The sequence below is a fragment of the Musca autumnalis genome, unplaced genomic scaffold (assembly GCF_047663935.1).
Source record: "Musca autumnalis isolate F117 unplaced genomic scaffold, ASM4766393v1 scaffold_1, whole genome shotgun sequence".
NCBI lineage: Eukaryota > Metazoa > Arthropoda > Insecta > Diptera > Muscidae > Musca > Musca autumnalis.
In genome coordinates, this window is record NW_027411644.1 from 31435415 (window position 1) to 31448533 (window position 13119).

Sequence of the window (13119 nt, forward strand, 5' to 3'; positions counted from 1 at the left end):
AATCTTTCTATATAAGATCAGAAATGTTTCTATAAAAAACCAGACAAGACAAAATATATTCCTCAGATAAAATCCAAAGGTCTATATACAAAAATATGTTTCTAAAAAACATAGAGACACCATATAGAAAGCCAACAGATCTCCTTATCAAATACAAAAATATCTTCTCGTATTTCAGATTATTCTTAACCCTTAAATCCTCTGTTGAAATAAAACATTAATATTTATATTTTGTATTATTTTCAATATGTCGTATATTTATTTTTGTTTAATATTACTTCTTAATTTATAGTTTATTGCCTTAGAAAAACTATATCGTTTTATTTTTTGTATGTTGCTTATCTTTTAGATATCTTAACGAAGGAGATTGTGAGAGATAGCTATAGATTAGAGAGATATATTTTTGTTTAGATAAAAAAGCCTGCTCTCCTTCAATTGGTTCAGAGTTTTGAAGGAGCCAAATTCGACTTTTTGTTTACCTTGCTATAAATTTGTGTTTCTTCTTGTTCTTCTTCTTTTTTGGACAAATACTTCTGATACACGCACACACTTAAACAATACTACATATCCGATATAAATTAATACATTTATTGTAGTTATTTTGTTTACTTTGTTTCTATTCTGTTTGTGGTGTTCTGTTTGTTCTTTTTTTTTGGGGGGGTTTAATTAGGATGAAGGACATTTTGGGACAAGTGAAATACAAGTCCTCATTGCGATTGTTTGGATTTCACTACAGAGTATCTTCTAACAAAGGAACATATTAAAGTGTGGTTGTTTTTAAAGTTTAAAATAAAAAAAAAATGAACAAAATTAAAGTATAATGGGGAGTTGTATTTTTTTCTCTGAGAGATAATGAGAGTGTGAACAAACACTAACTAACTTACAAACTATTGAAACACAAAGCGTTTGCTGCTAAAAATTAACTATTAATTAAATATATAATTCGCATGTTTAATACGGGTTTCACATGTTTCTTGCTTTTTTCTTGTTGTTGTTGTTGCATATGAAAATAAGTATGTATAGAGAAATTAAAATAAAGCCTATGATAAAACAGTTCGAAGAAATATATCTACAGTTAAATACTTGTTTTCATATGTGTATATGTATAAGTTAACGGTTGTTACAGGACAATTTCGAGTTGAATTATTTGCTGCAAAATTGATTGTTTTATGTACATTTTCTGACAATGTCTCTCTTTCTCTTCCATTAATAGAGTGTCCAAGTGTTTTTTACTCTTGTTTCTTTAAAGCTTTAATAAAAACCCATTAAAACCTTAGAAACTTTCTTAACAAATTCAAACTGCGAAAGCGAGCGAGAGAGAGAGACATACCAAAATGAGAGCTTTGCCTATATTCATTGTTATTTTGTTTACGATTATTCGTTGATTGTAACTTCGTGATTCTATAAGTATTTAATGATTGTTAAACATATTGTTTAAGATCGTTACATAATATTCAGTTTCAGTTTGTTTTCTGTGTGTGTGGAGGGGGCGAGAGGAAGGACAACTTGCGGGATTGCTTAAAAGTTTGTAATCCTACATTCATAGTTATGTATTTTAGATAGACAATAAAGACAATTAAGTCCTCGTTCTTAATTTCCAATCTAAGAATATATATAACCTAATGCATATCGATGAACTTGTGCAAAGTTGCGGGCACCATTCCCAACTCATAGCTGATATTATGTTTTCGTATTGTTTTCGCTGCCAAACAAGCCAGTGTTGTATACTTGAGAGTATTGACGGTTTCGTGAATTTTCTTCGGCTTAATAAGTGACTCGAAAGTTTCGCCAGCCTTATTTCGAGCGTCCTGGAATTGGAAAGCAATAAAGAAAAACATTAGAATAAAGGCTTAATATACTGAAGAGTGAGGCAGAGAGGAGTTTGTAATTGACAATCAAAGCAATTCCCCATAAAAGAAGAGATAATTTTGTATTGAAAATTTATCTATGGAAAAAAACACTTTTTCTGTTGAAAATTATCACCAATGTTTATTTTTCTATAGGAAAATTATCACCAATTATTATTTTTCTATAGGAAAATATCACCAATGATAATTTTTCTATAAAAAAAAAAAACACCAATGATAATTTTTGCAAAGAAAAATGTCACCAACGATACCTTTCTTTAGAAAAATGTCACCAATAATAATTTTTCTATAGAAAATTATCACCAATGATATTTTTACTTTAAAAAAATGTCACAAATGATGCATTTTCTTTAAAAAAATATCACCAATGATACTTTTTCTATAGAAAAATATCACCAATGATACTTTTTCTATAGAAAAATATCACCAATGATGATTTGTCTATAAAAAAAACTATCACCAGTGATAATCTTTCTATAGAAAATATCACCAATGATAATTTTACTATAGAAAACTATTACCAATGATACTTTTCTATATAAAAATATCATCAATGATAGTTTTTCTATAGAAAAATATCACCAACGATACTTTTTCTATAGAAAAATAATACTTTTCTAAAAAAATAATACTTTTTCTATGAAAAAATGTCACCAATGATGATTTGTCTATAAAAAACTAACACCAATGATAATTTTTCTATAGAAAAATCATCATTGGTGATATTTTTCTATAGAAAAAAATGATAATTTTACTATAGAAAACTATTACCAATGATACTTTTCTATAGAAAACTATCACTATGGTTTGTCTATAGAAAAATATCACCAATGATATTTTTTTATAGAAAAATATCACCAATGATAATTTTTCTATAGAAAAATATCACCACGATACTTTTTCTTTAGAAAAATATCTCCAATGATAATTTTACTATAGAAAAATATTACCAATGATACTTTTCTATATAAAAATATCATCGATGATAGTTTTTCTATAGTAAAATATCACCAATGATACTTTTTGTATAGAAAAATATCACCAATGATACGTTTTCTACAGAAAAATATCACCAATTATGATTTGTCTATAAAAAACTATCACCAATGATAATTTTTCTATAGAAAAATATCTCCAATGATAATTTCACTATAGAAAAATATCACCAATGATACTTTTTCTATAGAAAAATATCACCAATGATACTTTTTCTATAGAAAAATATCACCAATGATACTTTTTCTATAGAAAAATATCACCAATGATAATTTTTCTATAGAAAAATACCACCAATGATAATTTTTGCAAAGAAAAATTTCACCAATGATACCTTTCCAATAGAAAAATGTCACCAATAATACTCTTTCATTGGAAAAATGTCACCAATGATACTTTTTTGTAGAGAAATATCACCAATGATACTTTTTCTATAGAAAAATGTCACCAGTGACACTTTGTCTAAAGGAAAATATCACCAGTTATACTTTTTCCAAAGGAAAATATCACCAGTGATACTTTTTCTATAGAAAAATATCACCAATGATAATTTTTCTATAGAAAAATGTCACCAATGACACTTTTTCTATAGAAAAATATCAACAATGATAATTTTTCTATAGAAAAATATCACCAATGATGATTTTTCTATAGAAAAATAACACCAATGATAATTTTTCTATAGAAAAATACAACCAATGATAATTTTTCTATAGAAAAATATCACTAATGCTTATTTTTCTATAGAAAAATATCACTAATGCTTATTTTTCTATAGAAAACTATTACCAATGATACTTTTTCTATAGAATAATATCAGCAATGATACATTTCCTATAGAACAAGTAAAAAAGTATCAGTCGGCTTTGCCGACAGAGATATACCCTCAGCCTGTGCAAATTGAAACACTTTTTTCACAAAAGACTTTGGTCGTATGAACCCACAAAAATGTTGATAGGATTAAAGTTCAAAAATTTTGCGGAAAAGGTACTTAAAGGAATGGACCGACATAGACAATGGGGATGCAATAGGGGGTTTTTACACCCTTCGGGCTATTTTTTCAGGAAGTATGGACTTGCCCCTGAGGAAACTTGTACCTTCGTATAGGGGACAGTGAATACAAGATGTTACAACAAAAACCAAGGCGATTCGAGAGCAGGTCCTAAACTGAACTTTTCCGAAATTTTGTGTGGGAGGTACTCGAAGGAGTTTACCGATTGACCCCATATTGTAACCTCATCTAAGTCTGGTAGAAATTTCATAATGTGCAAAGTATGGAACAAAACGGTTACTTCCTTCAAGAGTTATCGTACTCACAAATTTTCCGAACATTTTCGAACTTTTGTGGGGGAGGTACCGGAAGGAGTGGACCGATATAATCCATCTTTGAACTTGAACTAAGTTTGGGCAAAATATTACGAAAGACAAATTTTGGACCGAATCGGCAGATCCGTTCGAGAGTTATCTTGAGCTCCAACCACTAACACGGTGTCATAGGGTTTTTTGTAACTTTCAGGCTATTTTCTCAGGAAGTATGGACTTGCCCCTAATGAAACTTACAGCGTCGTATAGAGGACAGCGAATACAACTTGCGTAAACAAAAAACAAATCAATTCGAGACCAGGTCCTAAACTGAACTTTTCCGAAATTTTGTGTGGGAGGTACCCGAAGTAGTGGACCGATTGGGTCCATATTGGAACCTCATCTAAGTTTGTTAGAAATTACACGATGTGCAAAGTATGGACCAAATCGGTTATTCCCTACAAGAGTTATCGTGCGCACAAGTTTTGCGACAATTTTTGAACATTTGTGGGGGAGGTACCTGAAGGAGTGGACATATATGGCCCATCTTCGAACTTAAATCGAATCTGGACAAAATATTTCGATACCCAAAAGTTGAACCGAATCGATTGATCCGTTCGAGAGTTATCGTGCGCACCAGCCAGCCAGACAGACAGACAGACAGACGGACAGACAGACAGACGGACGGACATTGCTAGATCTACTCAAAATTGTCTGAAACGGATATCGTACAAACATACTTGGGGTCTAAAACCATTATTTCGATGAGGCACATTTTTGGTCGTATCAAAGTGTAAATACCCTCTTTAGCCTAAAGGCTGAGGGTATAAAAATATCATGGTGACTGTTCCTATAGAAAAACATCACTAATGACACTTTTTCTATAAAAAATATCACCAGCGATACTTTTTCCTTATGTTCCAATGTTCACCAATGATACTTTTTTGTAAAGAAATATCACCAATGAAACTTTTTTATAGAAAAAATCACCAGTGATAACTTTTCTATAGAAAATATATCAACAATCATATTTTTTCTATAGAAATATATCACAAATTATAGTTTTTCTATAGAATAATATTATCAATAATATTTTTCTATAGAAGAATGTCACCAATGATGCGTTTTCTATAGAGAAATATCATCAATAATATTTTTCTATAGAAAAATATCAACAATTATATTTTTACTATAGAAAAATATCACCAATTACACTTTTTTCATAGAAAAATTTCACCAATGGCACACTTTTCAATAGAAAAATATCACCAATGACACTTTTTCTATAGAAAAATATAACAAATTTAATTTTTTTTCTATAGCAAAACATCACCAATTATACTCATTTTTCAATTGTTAATTTTTCTACTTCTACAATTTCGTGTTAATCATTGTTCTATGAATTGATTCTTCTCTCTCTCACTCTCCCTCACTCTCTTATATTTCGTTTATCTCCTCCCTAAAAGTACTCACTATATGCGCTCCATTATCCAACAAGATCTTAGCTATATGCGGCCACTTGGGATATACCATTGCCGCCAAATGTAGGGGAGTATTTCCAGCATCATCTGTTGCATTTGGATCAGCACCAACTTCCAATAAAGCTTTGGCCAAATAGGGTGAGGGGAATTGACAGGCTGGATAGCGACCCACCAAGGTACCTTCACGATAGCAGGCATAATGTAAAGCTGTGCGACCCGACCTTACTGCTACATTGAGACGATTCAATTTGTAGAGGACTTTCAAAATGTCTCTACGCATATTCGGACAACACGATTCATCATCGATTAGCCATGCCAACAGACAACCAATGTGTAAAGCACTGACCAAGGCTCGACTTAAAGCATTCGGATCATTGTTGCAATCGTGCAGCGATGCAACAGCGGCGGCATTGGCGGTTTGTTGTTGCTGTTGGTGTTCAGACGCACTGGATGTGGTGGTGGTGCTGGTGGCGGTTGTGGCGATTTTCTGTTGCTGTTCCATTGCCCAACTTTGTCCTGCAAGTGAGGAGGAGGAGACGGTAGCAGAGGATTGCAGCATTTGCTTTTGATAATGGGACAAACCTCGCTCAACCTCAACCACAGCTTTGCAGAAGATCATTAACATATCACAGGCCTCAATGGACGGCACGACACGGCCACGTGGCAATAGACGGCCCGCTTCCATCATCATAAAACTGAAGAGTTCGGCAAACGAGAGCAGAGAAGACTGTGTCATGGGGCTAAGAGGTGGTAGGATTTTTTGTTGCATGGTTAAAGCATATGTCCAAAGGTCAATGCACCGATCGAAACGACCTGCGTCGGCATAGTGAGCACCTCTGAAAGAGATACAAATTAAATTAATTATTCATTCTTAATGGAACCGATAAAGATGCTTACCTAAATCTAATATAGTAACTAGTATCGGGATGTGTAGGACCCAATATCCTTTGCCTTATAACTAATGCTTGCATACGCATTTCGTCCGGATCTAAGACTAATTCTTCCAACTCTTCTATGGTGGTTACCTCCGATACATATTCATACGCCGCAATGGGTTCCTGGATCTTTTTGGGTATTTTTGGTTCCAAATTGCGCTCCTCCATGGCTCGTCGCCACAACGACAGAGCACTGACCATATCACGTTTCTTATCTACATAAGTGGCCCCCAACAGCTCCAAGGCATCGATACGACTTTCACGTGTAACACAGGGCAAGGTTATCAAATGTTCTACAATGGGCACGTGACCTGTTACACTGGCTGCCAGCAGCGGCGTCATACCATAATAATCCACTTCCATTGTGGCACCATGTTTCAACAACAATTGTAGAATTTCCAGTGAACCCGATTCGGCGCAATCATGTAACGCCGTATTGCCCTTGACACTGCAACGATTCACATTGGCATTGAGCGACAACAAATACTGGGCAATCTTAAAGTGTCCCTTGTAGCAGGCAATCATTAGACATGTGTGACCATGGCGATTTGCCACCTCAAAATCGGCACCATGTTGTATTAGATATTTGACAATTTCAAAGTGGCCATCGAAGCAGGCTGCCCGCAACGGTGTGGAATTTGTTCGCGTCGTACTATTGACATTGGCACCATGTCTGACTAAGAGTTTTACTATGCCCAGGTGACCGGCAGCTGAGGCACACCATAGTGGTGGGGCGTCTTCTATGGGCTCACCATCAAAGCTAACAGAACCGACTTGTTCCACATCAGCCTGACACCATGTCAATAAATATTCTACAATTTCACTGTGTCCATTACGGCAGGATATGACCAAGGGTGTGGCTCCATTAACTTTCGATGATATAAGCATTGCAATCTCTGAAGCTGATCTGCCATTGAGAACACTCTGGAAGGAAAGAAGAAGACAAGAGGAGATTAGTAAATTTTTGTGAGGGGGGAAATAAGGTAGATAAAGTATAAAAAGGGAGCAAATAAAAAATATACGTATGGTCCCCAAAGTGGAATCAAATTTAATCTGTGGCTTGTCCGAAATGTTTGAAAGGGCACTATATTTTGTTCCGGACATCCGGATAGTCCTGATTCTTATCAATAGAACGGCAACCACAAATAGGAAGAAACCTAACCCTTTCGGAACAAATTTCCTGTACCGACCCTTCCCAGAAAAAAATACTAAAATTTCCTGTAAATCGCAAGTTTTCTTAAGTAGCCGGCCTTCGGTCGGGGATTTAAGACTTTCTCCTATGGCAGGAAGTACATTTCCACAACAAAAGAAATACATCATGGAATCGACATGAAAAGCACTATCTGTGGAAATTTTTTCATCGTTTTCTGCGTTGGGTCGGTAAAGGAAATTTAAGCGACCCTTTCTCTTCAGGCTTTCTGGGGAAGTTACATGTCTATTTTTGGAAAGAAGAAAACCAAGTGAATTTACAATTTCCCCTCTCTAGCACCACTGTGTATAAATACATTTCTAAAAATACCCATCATAAACAAAAGAATGACAAAAGCAACAACAACAACAGCACCATATGATTTAGCAACAAAACATCAAAAACATGTGATTGTGAGTGGTTGCGAAAATAGGTGTGTACGATAACCCAATAACTTGTACAAATTCGTACAATTTTTTACTGAATGCTGTTCGATAACGAAATTATCCAGCAAAAGAGAGCGAGTTTGGAGAGATTTTTGGAGAGTTTTGTGACTGAGAACTTGCAAATTTTTGCTGGGAAAATTTGACCCGCAAAAAATTGCAAGTCTGATCAGCTGACTTATAATCACCTGTTAAATGTAAACAATTCGAAATGTTAACATTTTTGACCAAGAAAATTTCACAATTGCACATTTTTTTAGATTCTAAAGTGTTGTGGATAGGATTAAAGCATTAAATAAGTAAACCGCAATTTTAAAATTTATGTTTTTGTTCCGTTTGGTTTAAAATATCAAAAGAAACAAAAACAAATTTCATACATTTTCGGAAACAGCTGATTTTCTTGCAAGTTTTTGCAAAATGCTGTTCGATAACTTTCTGCAATTTTTCTTGCTTGAGAGAGTAAAATTCACTGAGAGAGGTTGCTGGAACTGACTGAGTAATTATTGCTGGGAAAGTTATCGTACACACCTAATAACAACAGAACTGCAAATCAATGGTGGCACTAAAAAATCTTTAAAAAAAAACTAATGACAAATCATTTAGACATTCCCGAAAGCAATAAAAAATGAATAGCGAATCCTCCTCACATAAAAAATATTTGATGAGATTTTTCACCTCTCCAAATGAAAACAAAGAAACATAGAAACATGTGTATAGGAAATATTTATATCTATGGAACAGGTAATGACTTTTTAGCTGGCAATTCTCGTCCCCCCAGTGTAGCAACAAAGAATAAGACTCCATTTAGAATGCATTTTGACAGGTTTTCTAGACATGGCTATCACACTATGTTTATCTCACCACATATTGTGTGTATCAGGAAATGTTTTTCTTTTCATCATTAGATAGATTCGTGTAAATCAAACGCAGCAGCAGCCACAACAAGTAGCTGCACTGACCAGGCAACGGGCGGGCATTCATTAGATTGACTTCTAAATTTGCATACATGATTTCAATTTATCAGTTTCTTGTTTCAAACTCTCCAATGACTTTGATGTTTTGTTATTTATTATTATTTAATTCTTGTTTATTTTTTGTTTTCGCAATATGTTTGTGTTCTGGAAGCATTCACTTCGAAAATAACGACGACAGTTTTAATTTACTGGTTTTCGTTATATAAAAAAACACATTAGGAAAAAGATTGTTTATATCTTCTTATTATATAAAAGAGCTTAGTGATGAGTGAGTGACTGACTGACATATCAACTCCCAGACGAAAACGGGAAGCTAGAAACTTGAAATTTTGACTGTGAGTTGCTGTGTAGGGGTGAGATAACGTTGGGGTTTTGGAAATTCGAACTGGAAGTGTACGAAAAGTTCTAAAAGGTACTAAATATGCTACCCCCCTTTGCATTAGGCAAACGGGAAGAGCTTGAATTCTGAAATTTTGAAATGGAGACTTAGAAAGATGTACCAAATGGTTTTTTGGAAATTCGAACTACAAGTGTACGAAAAGTACTAATCGTTACTAAATGTTGTATCAATTGTGTATTTTTAACGGATATAGATAGAATCTTGATATTTGGTATGGGAATCAATGTTGGGAAGTGGTATTGATATGAGGAAATGGTTTTGGAAATTCGTACTTTTGTGTACGAAAAGTACTAAATGGTACTAAATTTGGTACAATTTTGATTTGGGTGAACGGATAGAGCTAGAAATGTGAAATTTGAATTTAAGATTACTATTGGAGTGTAGGATTGAGATATGGAGGTAGTTTTGGAAATTCGTACTTATGTGTACGAAAAGTAATAATGGTACTAAACTTAGTACTATTTGTCAGTACTATTAGTCAGTAGGAGTAGGTAGGCGGCAGGTGCTACGCATTTTGCAGATTAATCTGCATCATTGTAAAGAGGTGGACATTGTTCTAGTCCAGGAACCTTATATATACAAAAATAAGGTCTCTGGACTGAACAATGCCAACTTCGAGGTCTTCGCATCGTCCGAAGGGGACAAGGTGAGGACCTGTGTAGTAGGTAGGAAGAACCTCAATCTAATCTTTCTATCTAATTATAGTAATGAAGACATGTGCACGGTGCGACTGGAGAACGGTAAAGAGAAGGCCACTCTCCTGTCCTCAATCTACATGCCATATGAGGACCCTGATCCACCCAATCAGGGGGTACACAGGCTGCTAAAGGAGAACCTGAGCGTTTGTAACGTAATCCTTGGATGTGACGCCAACGCCCACCATTTTCACTGGGGCAGCAAAGATACAAACACTAGAGGTGAGTCGATTTTCAACTTTATATTATCTTACAATCTAAGAATATGTAATAAAGGAAACGACCCTACCTTAAAAATTAGAGACAGGGAGGAGGTCATTGATCTAACCCTGTCAAATTTAGATGATTCTGTCGTCAAGAACTGGAGGGTATCCAACAAATGTTCCTTTTCGGATCATATGAGGATATACTTTGAAATCTCTTTCGACGGAGTCCGCCAAAATCCTTATAGGAACCCGAGAAGGACGGACTGGGGCAGGTTCACTGATCTGACGAACCATCAACTGTCACTCTCCGGATGGATAGAAACAGTTGCTGAGCTTAACAATAAGGTGTCCAACCTAACAGAAGTCCTTCTCCGCTGCCATAAGGATGCCTGTCCATTAACTTATCCCGGGAAGAAATCCCAACCGGTGTGGTGGAACAAGGATCTTGGCGAACTGCGGAAAAACACCAAAAAGCTGTACAACAGGGAGCACTCGACGAAACTTGACAGTGACTGGGAATCGTATAAAGCGAGTTTCACCAAATACAAGAGTGAAATCAAGCGCGCCAAAAAGAAGTCATGGGTTTGTTTCTGAGAGTCTGTAGAAGGGGTAAATGACGCTGCCAGATTCCGTAAGATACTCTCGAAGGACCCCAAATCCATTGGTAGTGTCAAAAAACCGGACGGCACGTGGACAGACTCAGGTCTGACTGCACGGACGCCAGTAACCTTCACTATGAATGTGATAACTTCCAAGTCCAAGCGTCAGTGGACGAGAGCCTCATTGATAAGGTTGTAAGCAGAAACAAAATAAAGTGGGCAGTAAGTACATTCAAACCCTATAAGTCACCTGGTCCAGATGGAGTAATTCCTGCGATGCTTCATTTTGCCGCACCGCAGATATACCAAATTCTGGAGGAGATCTATAGGGTCTGTTTGTTTCTTTCCTGTGTACCAGATCTGTGGAAAGAGGTAAAGGTGTCTTATATCCCCAAAGCGGGGAAAGCCAGTCACTCTGCACCGAAAGACTACAGACCTATCAGCCTATCCTCCTTTCTCCTCAAGACACTCGAACGACTGATCGATCTGGAGATTAGGAGCTTTGTAGACACTGCCTCGCTGAGCAACTCGCAGCATGCCTACATGAAAGGTAAATCTGTCGAAACTGCTCTTCATGAGGTCGTGGGTTTCATTGAGAGAAACATGGAGAATTCAAACTTTACCTTGGCGGCTTTCCTGGATATAGAAGGAGCCTTCAACAACGTAAAACTTGAATCCATTCATCTCTCGCTTAGAGCGGTCAACACCCCGGAAACCCTGATCTGCTGGATAAAGAGAATGCTGGAGAGCAGGATCATAAATTCCAGCATTGGGGAGTTGACAACAAGGAAGACAGTAACTAGAGGTACTCCCCAGGGAGGTGTACTTTCACCGCTGCTGTGGCTACTTGTGATAAACAATATTTTGGCGGAATTCGACAATCAGGGCATTAAGGTTGTCGCATACGCGGATGATGTAGTTATACTAATAACTGGCAAATTCTTGTCCACAATTTCGGAGCTTATGCAAAGAGCCTTATCAAAGCTGTCCCGTTGGGCCACCACAAATGGCCTTGGTGTAAATCCAACGAAAACAGAACTGGTATTGTTCACCAGAAAGCGTAAGCTCGGCGACTTCATACCACCAACATTGGATGGAGTGCAGTTACATCTATCTCCTGAGGCCAAATACCTAGGTACAATCCTGGATTCTCAATTGAGATGGAAAAGGAACGTCGAGGAACGGACGAAGAGAGGTATGATCGCACTCTATTCATGTAAGAATTCGATTGGGAAAAGTTGTGGGTTAAATCCAGCTATTATACACTGGTTGTATAATACTGTTGTGAGACCCATCCTATCCTATGGATGTCTTGTCTGGTGGCATGCGCTTCGACATAAGTCAAACTCTGGCAACATGGACAAGGTGCAAAGGGCAGCCTCGATCCTGATAACTGGAGCTTTTAGAAGTACACCACAAGCAGCTCTGAATGCGATGCTAAACCTCTTGCCCACGAGACTTAGCATCAAAGGTCAGGCAGCACGTAGTGCCCTAAGGCTACATGAATTGAATCGTTGGCGTGACAGCACCTATGGTCATGCATGCATTCTTCGGGAGCTAGGGCCAAACCTAAGCTTGAATCAGCAGGGGAAATTCAGCGACTACTTATCACCAATCCATAGATTTGATGATTTTGAGGTCGTTATCCCTAGTAGAGATGACTGGATCCGTAGTAACCCTCCTCTGGACGGTCTGGCTTTCTATACAGACGGTTCCAAGATGGAAGAAGGTACCGGAGCTGGCGTCTACTGCGAGAAGCTTTGCCTCGAATACTCATATAGGTTGAACAGCGACTGTAGTGTTTTCTAAGCGGAAATCTTCGCGATCAAAATGGCCGCAGAGTTGATAAAAAGTCTGGATGCTGAAATCTTTGAACCAGTGACTATCTTCGTTGATAGTCAGCCGGCTCTTAAAGCCATCAAATCCCCCAATATCAAGTCTGAGGCCGTTCTTGAGTGTAGAACTGCTTTGGCGAACCTCACTAACGCTGTCCGACTCTGCTGGGTACCGGGACACTGTGACATTGTGGGA

The 13119-nt window shown here is 36.7% G+C and overlaps 1 protein-coding gene across 2 annotated transcripts in view; it reads right to left on the minus strand.

The window, feature by feature from the left end:
• Positions 1–223: 223 nt before the first annotated feature.
• LOC141395366 (protein fem-1 homolog CG6966) overlaps positions 224–13119 on the minus strand; it is a 60742-nt gene continuing 47846 nt past the window's right edge. The window contains exons 2-5 of one of the 2 annotated variants that reach the window (XM_073971070.1): positions 6545–7506; positions 6230–6483; positions 5640–6163; positions 224–1808 (exon numbers count right to left, since the gene is read on the minus strand). In XM_073971070.1, the coding sequence (XP_073827171.1) occupies positions 1620–1808; positions 5640–6163; positions 6230–6483; positions 6545–7506 (1929 nt within the window). In that variant the 3' untranslated portion in view covers positions 224–1619. Of the gene's footprint in view, positions 1809–5639; positions 6484–6544; positions 7507–13119 lie in introns of both variants that reach the window. The other variant, XM_073971063.1, reaches the window with a different exon arrangement.